Below are 24,324 nucleotides of genomic sequence, written 5' to 3' on the forward strand. Positions count from 1 at the left end.
GTCATACAGGCTGGGTGGTCATCTCTTATGTATGGATGGTTCACAACTTCCCAAAGCATATTTTATGGACTGTTGAAAATGAGAGCATGTATGCTGGGAGGCTGACAAAAACGACATTAGGACACTCTCAAAGCTCACCTAAAAGCTGGCCAAGTCTAACTGAATACATGGGAACTTGCTGCTGCGATAGATCGGGATGGAGGCAGACCTGTTGGTCTGCGGTTAAGACATTGAGAATAACAGAACAGAAAAAGCTGAAGAGAAGTGTGAGCGAAGAAATCAGGCTGTGGCAAAAACACGTGGCCATATCTGCCCAACGGGCGGACACATCTGTGGATTCCTCATTGGTTTACAGTTGCACAAGATGCACTGAAACAAGCTGACTCATATGTCGACTATGATTGAGACTCCAGTGACAACAGCCTCTGAAGAAAGGCTATTTATTGCTTAGCATGTTTTGTCACGTTATCAATGAATTATGGGTATTCTACTTCTAGCAATATTAAATGGGACTCAGACCAATTTTTAATTTTTTCAATACCAAATATACAGTCACTAAATTTTGTTCAGACATCTTAGAAAAAACGGTTACTTACCTCTCGTAACTGTTGTTCTTCAAGATGTGTTGCTCATGTCCATTCCAATAGGTGCGTGCACTGCAGTTGCCGGAAGCTTTTCCCTAGCGGTACCTGTCGGGTCGGCCGTGGAGACCCCTAGAGTGGTGCCTTCATGGCGGTGTATATATGTCCCTGCCGACACGCTGCCTGCTCAGTTCCTTCTTGCCGGAATACTCCGACAGTGGGAAGGCGGGTGGGATTTGGAATGGACATGAGCAACACATCTCGAAGAGCCACAGTTGCAAGAGGTATGTAACCATTTTTTTTCTTCGAGTGATTGCTCATGTGCATTCCAATAGGTGACTTCCAAGCAGTTACCCTGGGGGAGGGCTCGGAGTTCACCTAACTGCTGAGTGCAGGACTGCCCTGCCAAACCCAGCATCATCCCTCGCCTGCCAGGTAATGGCATAGTGGGAAATGAAGGTGTGGACTGAAGACCAGGTTGCCACTTTGCAGATGTCCTGAATAGGGACCTGCGCCAGGAAAGCTGCGGATGCCGCCTGCGCTCTGGTAGAGTGCGCCGTTATCGGCGGGGCTGGAACTTTCACCGGGTCATAGCAAGTCCTGATGCAGGACGTGATACATGACTAGATGTGCTGTGATAAGATCGGGAGCCCCCTCATTCTTTCTGCAATAGCGTGTTGTGGTGACTTACGAAACGGCTGTGTGTGTTCAATGTAAACTGCTAAGGCCCGTCTAACGTCCAATGAACAGAACATGCGCTCCCTGTGAGTGGCATGGGGTTTAGGGAAGAACACAGGTAAAAATATGTCCTCGTTCGCATGAAACAGAGACAATCTTAGGCAGGAACGCAGGGTGGGGGCGTAGCTGCACCTTGTCTTTACAAAATACTGTGTGAGGTGGTTCAAAGGTCAGTGCTCTGAGTTCGCATACCCTTCTAGCGGAGGTTATAGCCACCAGGAAAGCCACCTTCTAGGAAACGTAGGAGAGGGGGCAGATAGCCAGATAGTTCAAAGGGGGGCCCCATGACTGAGGACAGGACCAGGCTGAGGTCCCGGGGGGGATGGGCCGACATATTGGAGGATAAAGCCTGTCGAGGCCCTTAAGAAACCTGCTCACCATGGGATTATCAAACACTGATCCCCTCGCCGTTCCCGGGTGAAAGGCCGAAATGGCTGCGAAGTGTACCCTTAGGGATGATATTGCTAACGCTTGGTGCTTGAGATCTAAAAGATAGTCCAAAATAAGGGGAATTGGGGCTGATTGTGGCTCAGTTCCCTTTTGTCTAGGCCAAATGGAGAAATGCTTTCACTTAGCCAGGTATGTGGCTCAAGTGGAGGTTTCCTACTCCCCAACAGGACCTCCCTAACCGAACGGGAGCACTGAAGCTCAAGAGGATTCAGCCATGGAGCTTCCACGCCATGAGGTGGAATGACTCCAGGTTGGGTGCAATAGATGGCTGTGGTTCTGTGAGATTAGGGTTGCACAGAGAGGAAGCGCTATTGGTCTGTCCACTGAGAGGTTCAGTAACATGGTGAACCAGTGCTGGCGGGGCCATGCTGGTGCTATGAGGATTAAGGAAGCCCTGTCTTGAAGAGTCTTGAGGAGCACCCTTTGTATGAGGGGGAATGGCGGGAACGCGTACAGCAGGTGACCCGTCCATGACAGGTGAAAGGTGTCCATGGTGGAGCCTGGGCTGTGGTTCAGGAAGGAGCAGAATCCCTAACACTTCCTGTTGCTCCGCGTCACAAACAGGTCCATGTGGGGAGAGCCCCACCTCTGGAAAATTGAGTGAGCGATGTCCGGTCTGAGGGACCACTCATGTCCATGGAACGAGCGACTGAGGCGGTCTGCCAGCTCGTTCTGCACCCCCGGAAGGTGCGATGCCTGCAGGTGTATGGAGTGGGCAATACAAAAGTCCCACAGAGTGAGAGCTTCCCGACAGAGGGGAGAGGAATGAGCACTACCCTGTTTGTTTATATAGGACATTGCTGAAGTATTGTCTGTGAGCACTGTTACGCACATGCCCTGAAGACAGGCCTGAAACACTTGGCATGCCAGGCGAACCACCCTCAGTTCCCTCAAGTTGATGAGCAGCGATAGCTCTGCATGGGACCAGAGGCCCTGCGTTCTGACATTGTCCAGATGTGCTCCCCAACCGAGCACCGAGGCGTCTGAGACAAGGGAAAGCGTGGGTTGGGATTTTGCGAAGGGTACTCCCGCACAAACCAGCTGTGGTTGCAGCCACCATTGGAGAGAGTGGAGCATTTGAGGTGGGAGGGTCACTATTGAGTCCAATGGGTCCCTACCTAGTCTGTACACCTGTGCTAACCACATCTGGAGGGACTGAAGGTGCAGCCTGGCATGCTGTACCATGTATGTACAGGCCACGATGTGCCCCAGTAGTCTCATACAATTCCTGTCTGTAGTTGTGGGGAAGCGGAGGAGGGTCTGGATAATGTCCGTGAGCGCTCTGAAATGCAGTTCCGGAAGGAATGCCCTTGTGTGCTTGGAGTCCAAGAGAGTGCCGACGTACTCTATTCTTTGTGTGGGGGTCAATGTGGACTTGAGCTCATTCAATACAAGTCCCAACCTGTGAAACGTAGCCGGGGCCAGGAATACATGCTTCACCACCTCTGCTTGGGGACTCTGCCTTGATGAGCCAATCCTGTAAATATGGGAACACCTGCACCTGGTGCCTGTGGAGGAAGGCTGCTACTACCGGCATACACTTGGTGAACTCCCGTGAGGCCGCTGAAAGGCCAAATGGGAGCGCCCTGAACTGGTAGTGCTGGCCACTGACCACGAATCTGCGAAAGTGTCTGTGGGTTGGAATAATAGCAATGTGAAAGTATGCGTCCTTCAAGTCGAGGGTGGCGTACCAGTCTCCCGGATCCAGGGAGGCAATGATGGCAGCCAGAGAGACCATGCGAAGCTTCACCTTTTTTATATGTGTTGAGGTCTCATAGGTCCAGGATAGGCCAAAGCCGGCCCTTGGGGATGAGGAAATAGCAGGAGTAGAACTTCTTGCCCCTGAATTCTTGAGGAACCTCCTCTCTTGCCCCTAAAGCTAGGAGTGATTGTACCTCTTGTAAAAGGAGTTGCTCGTGAGAGGGGTCTCTGAAGAGGTACGGGGAAGGGGAGTGGGAGGGTGGGAGGGAACAGAACTGGATAGAATATCCCGCCTCCACCGTGCAGAGGACCCAGAGGTCTGACATGATCTGAGACCAAGCACAGTAGAAGTGGGAGAGCTGATTCACAAAGGGGGACGGGGGGGAAGGATCCAAGAAGGTGACTGGTGTACTGTCCTCATGTGCATCTTCAAAAGTTGGGTTTGGGGCCGGGGTGCTATTTGGTTTCCTTGGCCCGAGGAGGATTGTGGTGGGCGCCTCCTGTTATTTCTGCCTCTCCTCCTAGGTGGATCCTGCCTCGGGGGCCCCGGGTAAAAACAGGACAGGGGCTGAGGTATAAAGGGATTTCTTTGAGGCACTGGGGTGTGCAACCGAGAGACTTCAGAGTTGCCTGCGAGTCCTTCAGGCTATGCAGGCGCGTGTTCGTATTTCGAGTAAACAGGCCCTCACAGTCAAAGGGGAGATCCTGTATTGTGTTTTGGACCTCAGGTGGGATTCTCAAAATCTGAAGCTACGCACTGCACCTCATAGCGATGGCGGTGACCATGGTTCTAGCTGCAGAGTCCGCTGTGTCCAGGGCTGCCTGGAGGGTGGTCCTAGAGACAATTCTGCCCTCCTCAAGGAGAGCGCCAAACTCCCTGCAAGAATCAGCCACGATTAATTTCTGGAATTTAGCCAACGAGCTCCAGGAATTAAAAGCGTATCGGCTAAGCACTGCCTGCTGATTCGCTACCCGAAGCTGGAGCCCCCCAGTCGAATAGACTTTACGGCCAAAGAGATCCAGCTTCTTGGCGTCAGGTGACTTAGGTGCGGGGCCTGGTTCACCCTGCCGCTCCTTGTGTTTTGCCGCATCAACCACCAGAGTCCCCAGTTGGGGGTGGGTAAACAGGTGCTCATAGCCCTTTTGCAGCACAAAGTAGCGTCTCTTGACCCCTTTAGCCATTGGTGATAATAGAGGCTGGGGTTTGCCAGAGCACCTTTGTGGTGTGCCGAATTGTCCTTATGAGGGGCAAAGCTACTCTGGAAGGACCCTCGGGGGTGAGGATGTCCACCATCGGATCTGAGTCCTCCATAACCTCCTCTGCCTGGAGGTCGAGGGTAACTGCTACCCTCATAAGCAGGTCCTGGTGGCCTTTGATATCCATTGGTGGTAGAGTGGTGGAGGTGCCTGCCACCGCCTCGTCTGGCGAAGAGGTCCCCGGGACAAGGTCTTTCTGCCCCTCGGGTTCTTGGGAGGCCAGGTCAGGTACCTTGGAGCACCCCGAGACCAGAGTTTCAGGTGCTACCGACGTCAGCGGAGGAGGAGCCGTGCTGGTCTGCAGCCACTCAACAGCCCTGTCCCATAAAGGATCCTCAGGGGCCCTAGGGGCGTAGTGTGCCATCAACGTCGCCGATGTAGGTGCACCAGGGGCCGATACCACCGATACCAGCCTAGATCCCTGATCTTGAGCCTGGTGGTAGGCCTAGGGGGTCCAAAAAGGCCATTGCACTGGGCCCTGCCACTGGGGTGGCCAAGTGGCGACTGGTGCCGGTTGTCCCGCTGGCCTACGGTGCCGGGATCGGTGCTGGAACCGGTAGTGGTTGCGTCGGGACACAGACTATTCTGTGACTGACTGACTAGTATTCTGTACCTGACCATGGGGGAGCGGAGCCCAATGGTGCCGGGGAGCAGTACTGGGGAGACTGAGACCGGCGCCACAACATCATGGGCTTCCCCTGATGATGAATCAATGGCACTGCCGCCATTGGAGCCAGCGCTGCTGCCATCAGCGTCGTGACTGGTGTCGTAATCGCCCGTGGGCACAACATCACAGTCAGTGCCATCACCAGCGCGTGAGTTTGCGAAGCTGGGTACTGCGCCATCATATCAATGAGGTCTCGAGCTGCCTCATATGTGTTCGGAGTGGAGGGGAGGTCAAGCTCTTCCTCCAAATTTTCACGGGTAGGAGAGTCCGTTCTTGCTGGACTCAATGGCTCTGCGCCTGGGGCAGGAGTCAACGGCACCAGTTCTTGGGGACCAGACCGAGGGTGTCCCACTGGAGGACGCACCCCACTGGAATCCCCACTCGGCTTCCTGACAGGGGAATATCTCCTCTCTGGTTTCTTGTTCTTATGCAGTACCAGGGACTGTGAACTGGCCTTGCGGGCCGGGAAGTGGTGCCGGTGCTCCCTGGCAGAGTCCTTCCTCAGTGCTGGGACATCCCATACTGAGGATGCTGGTGTCGGCTCAGACTGTGGCTGAAGGGCCAACTCCATCAAGAGGAGCTTCAGGCGATAGTCCCACTCCCTCTTAGTCCTGGGTCTGAAGCTCCTGCAAATAGCGCACTTATCTGTCTGGTGGCCCTCCCCGAGGCACTTGAGACAGGTGGCTAGCGGATCACTTGTTGGCATAGGTTTTGCACACCTTTTGCACACTTTAAACCCCTGTGACCAAGGCATGCCCCGGCGCCGGGGAGAGCAGAACAGGGGGGAAACCCCCCAAAGTAAGCTAAACTAATCTACAACTATTTACACAGAAACAAGGGAACCACTAGGTAAGGCACTTGCAAAAGCAAGAGACTAAGCTGTTCCAACGACCGTCACAGGCGGTAAGAAGGAACCGAGCAGGTGGCAAGTCGGCAGGGACATATATACACCGCCATGAAGGCGCCACTCTAGGGGTCTCCACAGCTGACCCGATGGGTATCGCTAGGGAAAAGCTTCCAGCGATCGTGCATGCGACGTGCGCACACACCTACTGGAATGCTCATGAGAAATCACTTGAAGAACATCGGTTCAGAAGTTCCCAGAGAAAAACAAAGAAGAGGTTACATTCACAACATATCTACTGTGAAATGGAACAAAGCATCAAAAAAGGTTTTACAAAGAATTAGGTATTCTTAGACAACTCCTCTGTTTCCAAGACAACAACAATACCACACATGGAAATGCAGAGTTGCATTCAAGAACTTTTTTACATGTGAAATTACCTTCATGACATCCTTTACTAATCAGCATGCTAGGATTTAGATGCTGGTCCAACTAGAGATGACCTGAGATCAATACAACACACACCAAAAGTTAAATTTATGAATGTGCATTTCCAATGGAACTTACGATAAATGCTACCAGGTTTGTGTCAGTTTAAGTTCACAGCCAAACTCCTTTTTTAAAAAGTACTACACACTGCAATATCACACTATTCTCTGCTGTACTTATTTGCCACAGAGCTACAGAATTTTTAATAAAGGAAATAATGGACATGCCACAGAATGAGTGACAGCTGAAGTATGTAACAGGAAGCCATTACACAGCCTCTTATGCCAAAAGAGGGTTAGCAACTGCAGTCTTGTGTTATATATCCTTTCCTTATCAAAGGCACTGTTAAAAAAACAAGAATGATTAACAAAAAAAAGCTTGGTGGGAAGGGAAGGAGAGATGAGGAAAGTTATTCTAATGCCAGGCTCATGTTTTCAAGTTTTCCAGTGTTGTTACATAAAAACGGCAGATAACAAGCTCATTTCTACACGCAGAATAAAGGTCCCTATTGATGTATTGAAGATTCCAAGGAACATAAAATGTACCCACTCAAAAGGATGATAGTTCTTAATACATATCCTGTGGCCAGGTTGAGTTGGGTTCCTCCACCTCACTTGCTCTGAGGGGCAGTATGGCAAACGAGGATCATAGAGGAGTCTCCTATTTGCTAGGTCTCCCTCCTTTGCTTCTCCAATTTGATTCTTTCTGACCTAGGAGACTGTTCACCTGCTTTACTTCCCCAAGGACAGTCTCTTGTCAAAAGCTGGACTAAGAAAGGCCTAAGGGATGGGAGTCGCCACAGCACTGACCCAGCTGCAGAAATTAGGCCGGTAAGTGGAAAGATATAGGCTCTTTCCATGTATGTCTCAGTTTGGAATCACAGAATTGTAGGAAGGGAAGGGACTTCAATAGGTCATCTAGTCCCGTCCCCTGCACTCAGGGCAGAAATATGTAATAACCAGACCATTCCTGACATGTTAGTCTAACCTATTCTTAAAAATCTCCAGTGAGATTCCACAACCTCCTAGGCAACTTGTTTCACTGCTTAACTATCCTGACAGTTAGGAAGTTTTTCCTAATATCCAACCTAAACCTCCCTGCTGCAATTTAAGCTCATTGATTCTTGTCCTATGCTCAGAGGCTGAGTAGAATTTTTCACCCTCCTCCTCGTGACAACCTTTTATGTACTTGAAAACTCATGTTCCCCCTCAGTGTTCTCGTCTCTAGACTAAACAAACCCATTTTTTTCAATCTTTCCTCATAAGTCATGTTTTCTAGACCTTTAATCATTTTTGTGCTGTCCTATTGACTCCCTCTAGTTTGTTCACATCTTTCCTGCAATGTGGCTCCCAAAACTGGACACAATACTCCGGTTGAGGCCTGTCATAAATATAAAGGGAAGGGTAAACCCCTTTGAAATCCCTCCTGGCCAGGGGAAAGCTCCTCTCACCTGTAAAGGGTTAAGAAGCTAAAGGTAACCTCGCTGGCACCTGACCAAAATGACCAATGAGGAGACAAGATACTTTCAAAAGCTGGGAGGAGGGAGAGAAACAAAGGGTTTGGGTGTCTGTCTGTAGTCGTCTTGGCCGGGGACAGAACAGGAATGGAGTCTTAGAACTTTTAGTAAGTAATCTAGCTAGGTATGTGTTAGATTATGATTTCTTTAAATGGCTGAGAAAAGAATTGTGCTGAATAGAATAACTATTTCTGTCTGTGTATCTTTTTTGTAACTTAAGGTTTTGCCTAGAGGGGTTCTCTATGTTTTTGAATCTAATTACCCTGTAAGATATATACCATCCTGATTTTACAGGGGGGATTTCTTTATTTCTATTTACTTCTATTTTTTATTAAAAGTCTTCTTGTAAAACACTGAATGCTTTTTCATTGTTCTCAGATCCAAGGGTTTGGGTTTGTGGTCACCTATGCAAATTGGTGAGGCTTTTTATCCAACATTTCCCAGGAAAGGGGGGGTGCAAGTGTTGGGAGGATTGTTCATTGTTCTTAAGATCCAAGGGTCTGGGTCTGTAGTCACCTAGGCAAATTGGTGAGGCTTTTTACCAAACCTTGTCCAGGAAGTGGGGTGCAAGGTTTTGGGAAGTATTTTGGGGGGAAGGACGCGTCCAAACAGCTCTTCCCCAGTAACCAGTATTAGTTTGGTGGTGGTAGCGGCCAGTCTAAGGATAACGGGGGTAATATTTTGTACCTTGGGGAAGTTTTGACCTAAGCTGGTAAAGATAAGCTTAGGAGGTTTTTCATGCAGGTCCCCACATCTGTACCCTAGAGTTCAGAGTGGGGGAGGAACCTTGACAAGGCCTTATCAGCACAGAGCAGAGTGGAAGAATTACTTCTGTCTTGCTTACCACACTCTTGCTAACGCATCCCAGAATGAGGTTTGCTTTTTTGTGCAACAGTGTTACACTGTTGACTCATATGTAGCTTGTAATCCATATAAGCCCCAGATCCCTTTCTGTACTGCAAATCCACAGATATTTACTTTATATCCCCATCCATGGATGTAGATATCTGCAAACCATTTTTGTGGATCATAGCTCAGATGCAGATACAAATTTTGTATCCACACAGGGCTCTGCAACACACTCACCGGAATGAAGTGGCTGTTACCCAGGCTTCAGCTCCGCTCTCTGAATCAAGCAGCAGCAGCAGCTTGCTGGGCATTCTGGGAGTTGTAGTCCACAGCTTGCTCAGATAGTGAAGGTAAATTGCAACTCCCAGAAGGGAGTGTGACTCTGTGCTCCTATGCAGTGAGCCAAATGCAGCATGTTTTAGAACCACTGCAGCTGCGTAGGAGCGTCCGAGCCCCCACATTGGGGGGGCGGTGCTGCACACGAGGACCCAGGATGTAGCCTCCACCCAGAGAGGGGAAGGAAGTATGATGGGGGCAGAGCGGGTTATGGGAGGTCTCTGGGGAGAAGTGGGAGGCAGTTGGGGGTTTGGCACAGCCCTGCGTCACTGGTGTGAGGTGATCTGTGGAGGTGTTAGCCGAGCCCTGCAAATCCATTGATAGCTGCAGATATCAGAGGACAATTTATGCAGATCAGATGTGGATAAAAAGTTTTGCATCTGCAGAATGCTCTACTTGCAACCCTTCCCAGCTTGGTATCGTCTGCAAAATTTATAAGTGTACTCTCTATACCGGGGTAGTCAATAGGCAGACCATGGGCCAAATCTGGACTGCTAGACACTTTTGAACAGCCCCCGAAATCTTTTTATTTATTTATCTATCTAACATCATTGTTATTTTTACTTTCTTCTTCTCTGGAGTCTGGACCTTGAGTATACATTGACCGAAAAATTGGGACCTTGACAAAAAAGAATTTCCTATGCTCTAACATTCTACTCAAAGGTTTGTCTGCAGATGTCTGCATGTTCAACCAATGTTGGGGCCTAGTGAGCAAGTGCAAGGAATTCCAAGTGACATATTTGCAAATTTCATCTGATGGTTCTTCCCATGTCCAGACTAAGAGGTGGCCACATCTCTAGTGTAGTGGCTTTAAGTCTTCCTGGAGAGAAGTTTGGCAGCCTCGTAAGTCTTAGATATCCAACACAATTCATATGGCCAGGGTGCATCCTGCCACCTTGAGCTCTTTCCCTGAACTGTGGAAGAGAATGAAAAAAGGAATCTCTTCTGCTCAATGTTTCTAATCCAAGAGCACCTCAAAGGTCCTGTGAGATGACAGGTGTTACAGGAAGGAAAAACTTGAACAAGACTGGAGTAGAAGCTTGGATGGGGGGGAGGGAAGGGTAGAATATCATGGTTAGGAAAGGAGTGGGATGTCAGGATTTTTGATAAAAACTAGGACAGAAGCCAAGGATCATGTTATTATGGGAAAGTCAACAACACAAGACTATAGGACCACTCACACACTACTCTCTTTGCCAAAGAGATAGCTACTCAAGCCACCTCAGGGAGAGGAACAGACGGTGTGTTAAAAAGAGACTCATACTAGGTACATCTAAACTGCAGCTGGGAGCTAGCCTTGTTTGTGCTAGCGGGGCTTGAGCAATCACGCTAAAAATCGCAGCAGGGGCTGAGAGGCTTTGGGTGGAGCTTTAGCTCTCAAGCCTCGGGGTTAGGAGGGGTGAAAGCCTGAGCCGTAAGCGCCACACTGATATTTTTAGTGTCATAGCTTGAGCCCCACTGGCGTGAGTCTGACTACCTGTTCTGGGAGACTCGCTCCCACTGAGATTTATACAAGCCATGTTCCGACTCCCTTTGAAGACACTGTGGAACTCAGGGCAGAGGAAGTGGCTTTAGATAACGTGACACTGCGGAGAGGATCCCACGTTGTCTCACCCCTCTACTAGGCAACCAAGGGCTCTAGTGCAGAGATTAGGCTTTTGATGAAAGCCAGCTGCTCGAAGTTTAAGAAAGCAGATTCTGGTGTAGCTGAAAGAATCTCTATGCCCTATGTAAGGGGAACAATCCACACTCTAAAACAAAAGTATTCCTCTTTCAAGGGGTTAGCATGGTCAAGACCACCTTACTGGAGATTCTAGACTCCTTCAGGAGCACCCTGCCACAAACCATGTTAAAGGACTAAAGGGGAAGAGATGGCCAGCCCTCTGTGGAGATAGAGGTGGTTAGGGACTATTTAGAAAAGCTGGACGTGCACAAGTCCATGGGGCCGGACGAGTTGCATCCGAGAGTGCTGAAGGAATTGGCGGCTGTGATTGCAGAGCCATTGGCCATTATCTTTGAAAACTCGTGGCGAACCGGGGAAGTCCCGGATGACTGGAAAAAGGCTAATGTAGTGCCAATCTTTAAAAAAGGGAAGAAGGAGGATCCTGGGAACTACAGGCCAGTCAGCCTCACTTCAGTCCCTGGAAAAATCATGGAGCAGGTCCTCAAAGAATCAATCCTGAAGCACTTGCATGAGAGGAAAGTGATCAGGAACAGCCAGCATGGATTCACCAAGGGAAGGTCATGCCTGACTAATCTAATCGCCTTTTATGATGAGATTACTGGTTCTGTGGATGAAGGGAAAGCAGTGGATGTATTGTTTCTTGACTTTAGCAAAGCTTTTGACACAGTCTCCCACAGTATTCTTGTCAGCAAGTTAAGGAAGTATGGGCTGGATGAATGCACTACAAGGTGGGTAGAAAGCTGGCTAGATTGTCGGGCTCAACGGGTAGTGATCAATGGCTCCATATCTAGTTGGCAGCCGGTATCAAGTAGAGTACCCCAAGGGTCGGTCCTGGGGCCGGTTTTGTTCAATATCTTCATAAATGATCTGGAGGATGGTGTGGATTGCACTCTCAGCAAATTTGCGGATGATACTAAACTGGGAGGAGTGGTAGATACGCTGGAGGGGAGGGATAGGATACAGAAGGACCTAGACCAATTGGAGGATTGGGCCGAAAGAAATCTGATGAGGTTCAATAAGGATAAGTGCAGGGTCCTGCACTTAGGATGGAAGAACCCAATGCACAGCTACAGACTAGGGACCGAATGGCTAGGCAGCAGTTCTGCGGAAAAGGACCTAGGGGTGACAGTGGACGAGAAGCTGGATATGAGTCAGCAATGTGCCCTTGTTGCCAAGAAGGCCAATGGCATTTTGGGATGTATAAGTAGGGGCATAGCGAGCAGATCGAGGGACGTGATCGTTCCCCTCTATTCGACATTGGTGAGGCCTCATCTGGAGTACTGTGTCCAGTTTTGGGCCCCACACTTCAAGAAGGATGTGGATAAATTGGAGAGAGTCCAGCGAAGGGCAACAAAAATGATTAGGGGACTGGAACACACGAGTTATGAGGAGAGGCTGAGGGAGCTGGGATTGTTTAGCCTGCAGAAGAGAAGAATGAGGGGGGATTTGATAGCTGCTTTCAACTACCTGAAAGGGGGTTCCAAAGAGGATGGCTCTAGACTGTTCTCAATGGTAGCAGATGACAGAACGAGGAGTAATGGTCTCAAGTTGCAGTGGGGAAGGTTTAGATTGGATATTAGGAAAAACTTTTTCACTAAGAGGGTGGTGAAACACTGGAATGCGTTACCTAGGGAGGTGGTAGAATCTCCTTCCTTAGAGGTTTTTAAGGTCAGGCTTGACAAAGCCCTGGCTGGGATGATTTAACTGGGAATTGGTCTTGCTTTGAGCAGGGGGTTGGACTAGATGACCTTCTGGGGTCCCTTCCAACCCTGATATTCTATGATTCTATGACTTTGGCCTGGTCTACACAGATTTTGTATAGGTATAACTACATTGGTATGGGGTGTGATTTTGTAATGAAACAGTTAGCAGTACAACCCCTAGTATGGATGCAGATGCCTTATACGGGTTTTGCTTAACCCCCTTTCTGTACTTCTGTGAGAGTTAAAGTGGTACAACTTGTGTGTTTAGACAAGGGCACCTGGGTCAGGAGGACATTACTTGAACCCTCTGTCCTGACCCACTGGGGAGCATAGCTTGCGTACCAAGGACCCTCGGTTATTCTAGGACAACTAGGATTAAAAGTAGATGCCTCAACTACTTTTTGTGGGCAGTGGAGGCTAGTTTTGTCTTCCAGAGACCACCTCAACAGCTGTTTATCCCTCTGGGTCAGATTCTCTTCCCCTTTGGGGAAGCTAGGCAACTAGTCGTCTGTCTCAGCCACAGAAACAGTTACGCTGCTGTAACACACCACTGAGGTTGTGGAGGTTTCCTCTCAAAGATTAAGTAGAGACTTTCATCATTCTTTTGATTATGTCTTGTAAATACAGCACTCCTTTTATACAGCATGCTCATCAATAGGGCTCTGTGTCGGTCACGGAAGTCACGGATTCCGTGACTTCTGCAGCAGCCAGTGTGGCTGACCCCAGGGCTGCCCAAGGAGCTGGCCCCGGCCTGTGGCCCCCGGCTGGCCGTCTGGAGCCGCCGCTGGCCATGGCCCCCGGTTGTGCCTCCCCCAGCAGCGCACCCCATATTTGCCCACCCCCCCTTAAGATTTATACTAAAAATACCTGTGATTAAGTCATGGACAGGTCACGGGCCGTGAATTTTTGTTTATTGCCTGTGACCTGTCCATGGCTTTTACTAAAAATACCCATGACTAAATCATAGCATCACTCATCAATACACATTATTAGTAACCAGATTCAACTAATTTCAGTTCACCAAAACTAAAGCTTTTAGTATTTCTTTAGTCATTAAATATTTGTTTTCCCTACAATATTCAACAAGCCTCAGGGAGGGCTTCCCTCCTTTTGTTCCAAAAGGTAAAGAAGATAATTCAATATTAAAATGGAACAAACGCATGCAGGACAATTCAATACCTCAAGCCCAGATCCAAGGTTTGGTGAATCCAGTGGTCTTTTTTTCCTTGGCCCAATCGCTGCCAAAGCTGTGAGATTGGCTTCTCTTTGTTGCATCTGTGCCAGCTCCAACTGTTGCATCTAATTTAAAAAACAAAAGCATATGATATATGGTATACTGAAGGGCCAGTTCTGTTCATTCAGCTTCAATCATCTGATCTTGTCTTTTACGTAGATTATAAAATCTGCATCATACAAGAGACTATGGCTTTTCAGAACTTACAATTCCGGTAGTTAGGCCCACCGCCACATTAGTCATTTTAGGAGCCCAGCAAATGCTAACCCCACCACATATGCCATGGCATTGTCCTTAGGTTCATGTGTTTTGGGAAGACAGCACCTAGGATCAACAATACTACCAGAGATATCTCTGTTGATCTTCAACTTTAGTGAATTTTGCTATTTATTGATTAGTGAGACAAGAAAAGTTTTGGCTCAGAACCAGTTTAAATGGCGAAAAATTAAAATTTTGAGAGTTGAAGGTTCTCGATATTGAGAACTGGTCACACTGTACTCAGTTTCACAGGTTGTTTCCATTTAGGGTGACCAGATGTCCTGATTTTATAGGGACAGTCCCGATATTCAGGGTTTTTTTTGTTTTTTGTTTTCCTCCCCTTCATATAAGCACCTAATACCCCACACCCTCTGTCCTGATTTTTTACACTTGCTATCTGGTCATCCTATTTCCATATGAACAAGTGAGAAATTCTGAAACATGATCTGTATTTGACTATATTCATCTTGACGTCAATTATCTGAAGCTTAATTTTGTGAACCAAGGCCTTGTGCCCTGACTACTCTGAATGTCATGGGGACAGAATACTTGGATCACAGGAATTTTCAGGCTACTGAGGTTTAATAGCATGCAGGTAGCACTTCAATTCTCTATTAGTTAACTTTTTTAAAAATGTCTGGGGTTTTTTAGAATTTGTATTTGAGACGTCTAACACTCCAGATACTTATTTTCAGTTGTTCATTAAGAAAAGAATTCCTTCAAAATAAGTCAAGACTTAGAGAACTGATTCCATGATTAGCTGGTTGGATTAGTTTAGTCAAAATGAGGACTAATAAGGTTTTTAAATACACTGTCATGCTACCACTAAAAATCACCAGCAGTTTCTAAAAATAAAACAAAGTTTCATACAGCAGGGCAACTACAGCTGCTTTCCAAGTATGTTGAAATATTCTTATGTTGTCTATAGGATGGTGGAATGACTCAAGAAAACAGAGGGGGAGTCTGTAAGTATCCCCCACACCCTTGGCGAAGGAATACCGTTTATAGCAAAAAGGCAAAGCAGAAAGGAAATTATTCTCCATCTCAGTGTTCAAAATGTTCCCTGAATGTGAAGCCCATGCATTTGATGTTCTAGTCATCAGCTACAGCTACAGTTTTTTATATTAAAATGGTAACACTTTCTTTCAAAGCATAAGAAATTTTCAGCCGAAGTTGAATTCCTCACAGAATTTTTGACGGCTCAGTTCAACCACAGCATGCAAGGAAAGCAGCTACACTTTTTCCTCATCTCACAAAATTTCACTGAAACTTCTTGCAGTCTGCTCACATTTTGCTGTCTAACTACAAAAAGAGCATTTATTGCGCTTGCCGCACAGTTGAACACTTTTGCTTTCTCCCACTTCTTTAACTTTAATATCTTGTTAAAAAGAAGGAGGCTCCTTAAAATGGGAGCTTAGTATGCCAGCAAAAACTCTGACATCTGAATTGGCAGCAAAATTCTGCTCTCTTATTGGTCATTTAGTCCTACTGGAAAGGTATGAAGTGATCTGCAACGAAATAAAAAGGAAATATTACTCACCCTGTGCAGTAACTGTAGTTCCAGCTGTGCTCCCTTATGGGTATGCCATTTCAAGGGCTCACGAGGTGCACATGATTAGAGATTTCTAGCTAGCAGTACCTGTTTGATCTGCGCCTGCACCTTATGCCTCCTCATGGCAGACAGTGAGGCGATATTGGGGTGCACGGACAAACTGCCCTCAGTTCCTTCTCTACTCAGTCATTCCCTAAGGAACATCTGAAGCAGAAAGGAGGAAGGGTGGGTAGTGGAGCACCCATAGGAACACACATCTTACAGAACTACAGATGCTGCACAGGGTAAGTAACATTTCCTTCATCTTTGAATAGTGTCCCTTTGGGGTGCTCCACTTCAGATGACTTCCAAGCAGTATCCCAAGGAGAAGGGAGCTTCGGATCAGGGTCCAGAATTGAAGACAATACTGCAGAGCCAAGTGCCACAGCAGATCTGATGGAATGACGCAGGGCATAATGCTTTGAAAACGTATGGACTGAAGTGGCGCTATGTATCTCCGATATGGGAACATCCTTCAAAAATGCCCTAGATGTTGCCTGCAAACTGGCTGAATGCGCTTTCTGATCTGGGGAGGTGGCAGGGGAAAAGGAGGGCTGAGCACCCACAGACTCCTAACAGGTAGAGAGACTTTCAAAAGGATATCAGGTGTCTTTGAGCAGAAATAGGAGCCCATTTGATCTATCTGCGAAAGATATGAAGTGTAGGCGATTTCCTAAACCACTTAGTCCTATCCAGATAGAAGGGCTTTGACTTTCTAACACCCAGGTTACGGAAATAGGATTCCAACTGAGAACTATTACGTTGTGGAAAAACATACTGGTAGATACCTTGGATTTTCATCTTGCTCCTCTTGCTGATTTAAAAACATGCCGGACATGATGTCCAATATGACCCTGATCGTTCTGTCCTGATGGAGGGCAGCGTTCCTAATGGCCCTGTGCTCCAAAAAGTTGATTTGGAGATAGCTTTCATGGACTGTCCATCTGCCCTGAACCAGGGGGTGTCAAAGTGGGCTCCCTACCCTAATAGGGTTGGGGTGGGTTGGCAGAAAAGGATGCCTGCAGAGACATGGAGTTGCTCCTTCCACCAGTTTAGGGAGTTATTCACGTGCAAGCGGACCATCACCTATCCAAGGTGGTCTGGTCAGAGAATAGGCAGTTCTCAACCAACCTTGGAAGCAGTGGAAGCGTAGCCTTACATGATGGGTCACAAAGGTGCACACTATCATCTGGCCAAGGAGTTGAAGACAGTTGCTTACTGAGGTCCAAAGGCTGCCCTGAATTGTTCCTACCATTCTTGACAGGATCACAAATCTGTCTAAAGGGAGATATGCTCTGGCTGTCACAGAGTCCAAGTATGCCCCTATAAAACGTTATCCTTTGCACCAATACTAACATGGATTTCTTTGATTTCAGCTGTAGGCCCAACTCTTGGAACACACCAACGGCCTTCTGAGTGGGTGATAACCCTGCCTCAAAAGAGCACCCTTGGAGCAGCCAGAGGTCAAGGTACAGGAAGACAAGAATCACTGCCTGTCAAAGGTAAGTCACCATCTACTGCTAGAACCTTCAAAAACACCTTTGGAGCTGAAGACAGGCTGAAGGGAAGCACTTGATACTGGAAGTAATCTTGGACTATAGTGAATCATAGGTATTTCCTGTACAATAGGTGTATAGTTATATGGAAGTAGGTATTGTGTAGGTCAAGGGATGAAATCCAATCCCCTTCCTGTGGCAAAGGAATTATAGTTGCTAGAGTCACCATCCTAAACTTTTGACGTTTCACCAACTTGTTCAGCGGTCTTAGATTTAAGATCAGTCTCCAATCTTCATCCTCCTTTGGTACTAGGAAAAGTAGAACTACTTCCCTATTAGGAAGGGACAGATTGTATTACTCCTAGCTGGAGAAGAGAGTCCCCCTCTTGCCTTAGTAGATGCTCATGAGGCACAGGGCAGGGGAGTGGTTTATGAGATGCCTGGGTGGCCATGGAGGGTGGCTGGGCCACCTTCTTCCTCTGAAACCTGTCTCTTTCGGGGGGAGGAGGGAGGGAGGGAGGGAGAGGTTCTCCATGGATCTGCAATACCCCAAGAACTGAACAGGGTGTGACCTCTGGGCAGTCTCTGACCTACTGAAACATTTCATGTGCATGCCTATGGAACATAGGGCAGTCCTGTAGTCCTTCAGCATATGCAGGGAGTCATTCATGGTCCCAGATAAAAGCTTACGACCATCAAAGGGGAATCCGCTATAGGATTCTGAACCTCTCAGAAACTCCGAAAGTTGGAGCCAAAACACTCTGCACATAGCTACCACTGTGGAGATCCATCTGGCAGCAATGTCCACAGCATCTACGGATGCTTGAAGAGCTGTTCAGGCCAATAGCTGAGCCTCCACAACAGTGGACCAGAACTGCTTCCTGCAGTCATGTGGCAGCTGTTCAATAAAGGCCATGAGCTTGTTATAATTAGTCAAGTTGTATTTGGCCATGATTGCCTGACAGTTCACAATCCAGAACTGCATGGTCACAGACAATAGGACTTTTCAAAAAGACCCAGTTGCTTTTGGTGTTTGTCATCAGGGTAGGTCTCAAAATGTGGCTTACACCATTCGTTCACTGCATCCACCACTAGGGAGTTAGGTGGAGACGAGAAAATAAGTAGTCAGAATCCTTAGAAGGCATGTACTAGTACTTATCCACCCTTTTGCATGTTGGTGGTCACTGGCAGAAGACAGGCTACTGGGCTAGATGGAGCTTTAGTCTGACCCAGTATTGCCATTCTTACGTTCTTAGTGGCCAGTATCTGCCATATCATCTTAGCCGGATCCAGAAGAGCCTCATTAATAGATGGCAACACCTTCCAGAGGGATGCTAACTACAAAACATCCAGGAGCTTGTGCTGCTGATCTTTGACCTCCTCCAGAGGGATCTGCAGAGCATCAGCTACTCTTCTAATGAGGCCCTGGAACAGCATGAAGTTGTTGGCAATGGAAAGTGGGGGAGGCATAACAGCCTCATCCAGCAACTACGATGAAATTGTGGTCTCATGGGTGACTTCCTCATCTGCCCTAGCCTCCTGCTCCTCAAATGCCTCCTCCTGTCATGCAAGGGGAGAGAGAAACCCTGGCCTCCTGGAGGGACAGTACCAGTAGTCCGTTGAATTGTTGCCAACAGGCAGCCCATGTGTCTCAATATGGGTATTGTGTGTGTGTGTATGGGGCGGGAACAAGGTTGGTTCCACCATCCTTGGTGAGCTGCAAAGTCCTCCCTGAGCGAGGGTGGGTTCCTGAAGGGGTATGTAGGAGAACATCACCCCCCCCGCAAGACACTCAAGGAGACCAATTGGAAGTCCTCTTCTTCCTCTACATCTTCCCATAAGGAGGCAGTCATTGAGGATGGATGAGAGTTGTGTTCCATGGAGTGGCCACTCAGAGACCAAGGTCTCTGCACTGAGACATGCTTGGTACCTGGACAGCAATGGAAACTCCAGTTCATCCAACACCGAGAGGTCCCTCGAGTATCAGAACTCCTGCAGTAACAGAAAGGACCCCAGTAGTTTCACCATAGCTGAGATTGCCATGGCTGGAGACAACTGTACCCATGATGATAAGCATACTTCAGGTGTTATATATGTCAGACACTGAGGACAGTTCACATATGCACCCCTGTATAGACTCAGTGTCTGCCATGAGGAAGCAGAGGGTGCTTGCTCAGGGCACGGGCACTGCTAGCTAGAAATCACCATCAAGGGCTTGAGAGGTGCATAAGCACTGGAAGTGGAGCACGCATAGAGAGACACTACTCAAAGAAGAAATTAGGCTTATGGTTCTTTATGTACAAAGGCAGAAAGCTGTGTTTAAAATGCAATCCCTGGTTGGTTGGAGTTTTTGTTTTTGTTTTTTTAAATACATTAAAAAACTTAAATTTTGTTTACCCTAAAAGCCTTTGGCAGCTTATCACTTTCATTTTGAAAAAAGTGATGTGTCACAAATTCAATGTTCCTGCCCTAGCACTTAAGGCGGAAGATCAATATGCTTAGACCCCTTTTCCCCAGCAAAACACAGACTTGACGTTCCTAATGTTACTAAGGTTACAGTTTAAAACCCCAAGTCATTCACACAATGTACGAAGAGACTAATCCAAATTTTAAAAAGATTTTTTGCAGCTCACCTTATCTGCTCAGAGAAGTTAAACAATGTTTCTACAGCATTAGCTACCATTATCACACTTACATATTTTTTATTTCTATTTTCTTGTTAAATGTAATAGTTTGTTCTTCAGAACTTGCATTTTGCATGCTTTGTTTCCATTTTTTAGTAGTGTAGACTAACTTTTCAAGTGTTTAAGGAAGTGGGTAACCTATGTTACCAGCAAAGTTTTTCAATTTCTTAAGTTACCTACAGCTGCCTTATATAAAAACTTAATATTTGTGATGTGTGTTTTGGAAAGAACAATTTTTAAAAATAAAGAGGTAGATGTAGAAAATACTTTCTGAAGTCAAGAATAACTTACTCTAAGCTGGAGAGGAAAAAAACAATTTAGATCAAAGTAACTAAATTGGACCTTCACTTAGAAGTTCAGCCAAACCTCAAGGTTTAAAAATATTCAATAATTTTCATTTTTATTTGAAGTTTAACCACTTCCTGGATTCATTAGAAGCAATTAAAAGCCAAGGTTCTTTGACAGTCAGCTGTTGGATTTTCAAGCCCAAGTTTCTAGACCTAGGGTGTTCCAAAAACATCCAAATTTGTGGGCAATAATCTGAGCTGAATTTCACAGAATTGTATATCCCTTGTTTTAACCACATTCCTATCAATACATTTTTGTACCAGTGTTTTTCATACCGAGGTGCCACACTGTACTTCACAAACTCCAAGAGCATGGTTTTTAGTTTTATGGCTGTTACAATACAGCAAAAAGACAGGTAAGTGCAGATAGACCAGTATATAGTTGCTTTCATCAACAGATAGCCAGTTAAAAGCAATGGACCTTATTTCCAAAGATGGTGCCTAAAGTCAGGGAGTCCAAGATGCTGATCCTAATTGAGATTTGTGTGGGTGCACCTCTGCACAGCTCATTGCAGGATCAAAGCCTTAGTTTATAGTTCGGCCCTCCAATAAGTGGCCAGATTTTCAAAGGTGTTTCTGTTTTAAAGTCAAATAATAGTGGACATAAGCTGATGACCACAAGACAAGCAGGAACTGAGTCTCACAGCAACAGAAAAATGTATTGACCCTTCTCACAGATTTAAGATTATTAAATTTGGACAAAATAAGTGGGCTGCCAACTTTTACCTTGATAGGCAGCCATGGTAATGATAAAACAAGAGCCAGTGACACAAAGTATGACAAACTGATACTGATTTAACTGAGAGCCAGTCAAAGGTGATGTGATCACCCAACTGGCTACTGGTGAAAACAGAGGCTGCTGAATTCTGTACAGTGCATTAACTCTTTAGTGGAATTTACTCCATGGAGTTGAGAAGAGACATTTATCAATTATCCCAAGAGACAGATACACCTTTTGCCAGCTTGGCCGATAGTCACACCTCCCTACACCAGCTAATCTCCCTTCACTTTGGCTGGAGGGATTGGGAATTCCCTGAGAGGGAGGGCAGGTGCTGCTATTATTGCCCCGTTACTGTTGGGAAAGCAGGTTCAGCAGAAGGTGAATTTCTTTAACATGGTGAATTGATGCATCCTTGGCTACCCAACCTCTCCCAGCACCACTTTCTAAAGCCAATTGTTGCGGGGCCCACCCATATATGAAAAGGGGAGTTGAGATGCTTTCTGCCACTTCATCCATCTACACTCGGTCCACAACACATCTTCCACCATGGGACCAACAAAACCAGGCCAGGATTTGAAGAACAAGTCTCATTCTGGCTATTTTCTGGAAGTGACAAAGTTGTGTTCTAGTACAAAGAAACACCAATTGTGAAATACAATGCCAAATGTGAACTTCCAGTATAAACACCCATAATCCTTGTAAGGGACTGAAGGAAATATTAATGAAGAGCACCATGCTAGCAGCCCAGCTCAACATACTGGTGAGTCAATTAAAAAGATCTGATTGAAATGTATTTAGTTTTTATAAATGTACAATACTTGTGACAGCAGTGAAAGCAGAATGGGAACAGGAGGTCTCATGAGACATTAGGCAGGAAGATGGTATTGAGACATGCCAGTGAACAATCGCTAGTTTATTATTCCTGTGATACAGTGGTCAGGAACAATGTCAGAAAAACATCTGAGTTAGATTTTTCTTTTCAAACAGATATTTTTGTAGTATATCCTTGAGTTATCAGAAAAGTGAAGGAAGGGGAGAAATGGAACAGGGTTTACAGTGCAGCATAAAGCAGAGTAAGAACTCCTCTTGGGTAGTGAAGACTCAGAAGTAGTGTATGTGGAAGCTACAGAAGGAGCTGGTGCTTGGCTGAAGGATTTCTTAGACTACCAGACTTTCACAAGGAATGGTTAGAAGTCAACAGCTCTGAATGAGGAAGAGGCAGTGTCTCAACTAACCCACTCCTCCCAAATCCACTTCTTAAGAGATGCCCTCTAATCTCATTCTCCACTACCTTCCCTGTCCTCCTGCCTCTTCTAAATACATCCCAGACCCCTCTCAAAATACAGACATCATGCCATGCTAATCTTTTGAAGTGTCTTTAAATCTTTTAAAAGGCAGGAAGTTGCATTTAGTATTTCAAATATTTTCCACGGACCCTCTATTTTTCTATCAATAGAACCTCTTCCTATCCCATTTAAATTAAAATGAGGGCTTGTGCCCTTACTCAGTGCCACACCCTGAACACTTATACATTGTTTTCTAGGCTATGGAGGATATGAACTCCTTTCAAATTATCTCTTCATCTTGTTGTATCCCATTACCAGGAAATGGATAATGCACCACCACAATAATGTCCACGACAGCCACCAAAACTAGCAAGCTCCCTCTCCTATCCTGACCTACGCTTCAGCCACTGACATAGAAGATGCTGCTGCCATTATGCCACTCCACGAAGAATGAGGATTTTGTAAATGCTACTCAAAATTTATGTCTCAAAACAGCATAAAGGGAGCAGCCTTTGGACCAGAAGCAAACCACAGCGTTCATGCACATTTTCCTCCCTTGGAGCTTTACTTTCACTCTAAGAATTACAGTACAAAGATTTCTAAAATCCTGTACACAAAGATCAAATTGCTGTGAAAGCATCTCACAAGTTGCAAAATAGTCTTTGTTGCTGCTGGCCTTTTTAATAATAAAACTGGGTTTTAAAGTCTGGTCTTGCAGCAGTCAGGAACTTCTAGGGTGACAATAACCATTTTAGTTAATCTGACCTGCAGCACAAATAAAAAAAGGTACTTTTTTTAGTCCTTCCTTATAGTGAAATGGCATTTGCAGTATAGCTGTAATCACATAAAATGAAAGCTTTTAAAATTGACCTCTCTCTTCTCCACTCAGTTTCTCTACTAATAAAAATATTACCTTTCCAGCTCATGGAAATTATTTTTCTCACTCTTGTGAAGTCTTATTCTCCACTTTTCAGTAAAATATGCAAAACCTCTATCCAATATTAAACTGACTACATTTCTATTGACAATACCTTTTAAAAATAAAGTTTAACGTATGAAAAGACCAGCAATATTTCAGCTATGAGACTCCAGACTGGTGAAAAAGCAATTTAGGTTGCTAAGCAAAGCATTCCCAAGATTGAGATCTTTGGTCACAGTGGTGATTAGAGCAGGTTGCTTACCAGTGGTCTCCCATCAGTCCTAGATCTGCTAGCCACAGTTAGATGCCTGACCAAGGAGACAATTTTTTCTCTTTGTTATTACCCAACAGGTTGGTTTGTTGGTTTTGGTAATTACAGAAAGCAAAAAGGAAATATATTACTCATCTCATAAGCAAAAAAGCAGGGCCATTGGTTTCCAGAGGCAGATACCATCATTGTCCCATTGGGCAGGATAACCAGAGTAGTATGAAGTCATTTCCTTAAACCTGACAAAAGGAAATGGCTCTTCATGAAGCTTCCAGCCTGCACCCACTAAACAGAACTCAGTAACTGCTTCAAGTCACACTGCCTTCCAAGCAACATATCCAGGGTCTTATGAGCATGAGTTTAATTGTTTAATAATTCAGACAAGATGGTCTGAGGTGAACAGTTGCCTTTGAAGTACTTCATAATGGGACTAATCAGAGCCCTATTTCACACTGGGTGAACGTGGATAGTTATGTGCTAAGGAAAAACAGTTTGTTGTAGTGTTCATGAAAATCTATCTGGGAAACTGGAAGGGAAAGAAACTCCGTGTACTGTTAGTGGACTGTACTTTTAACTAACTCACAGATTGGTGTGTCATGTCTCTAGTACGTGATTTATTTTATTGAACTAGGTCATGTTGCCTCAACTGTATAAGAAAAGGAGCTATTTAACTCAATATTTATTGTGTTTACAATTACTTTGGTA

At 46.1% G+C, this 24,324-nt stretch overlaps 1 protein-coding gene across 1 annotated transcript in view; it reads right to left on the reverse strand.

The window, feature by feature from the left end:
- Positions 1 to 24,324, reverse strand: part of TAF4B (TATA-box binding protein associated factor 4b) — a 124,945-nt gene that overhangs the window by 18,530 nt on the left and 82,091 nt on the right. Inside the window, exon 14 of the mRNA XM_084618565.1 lies at positions 13,995 to 14,114. Coding sequence (XP_084474691.1) covers positions 13,995 to 14,114 — 120 coding nt within the window. The remainder of the gene's footprint in view (positions 1 to 13,994; positions 14,115 to 24,324) is intronic.

The sequence above is a fragment of the Lepidochelys olivacea genome, assembly GCF_965140295.1.
Source record: "Lepidochelys olivacea isolate rLepOli2 genome assembly, chromosome: 2".
Lineage (NCBI taxonomy): Eukaryota > Metazoa > Chordata > Testudines > Cheloniidae > Lepidochelys > Lepidochelys olivacea.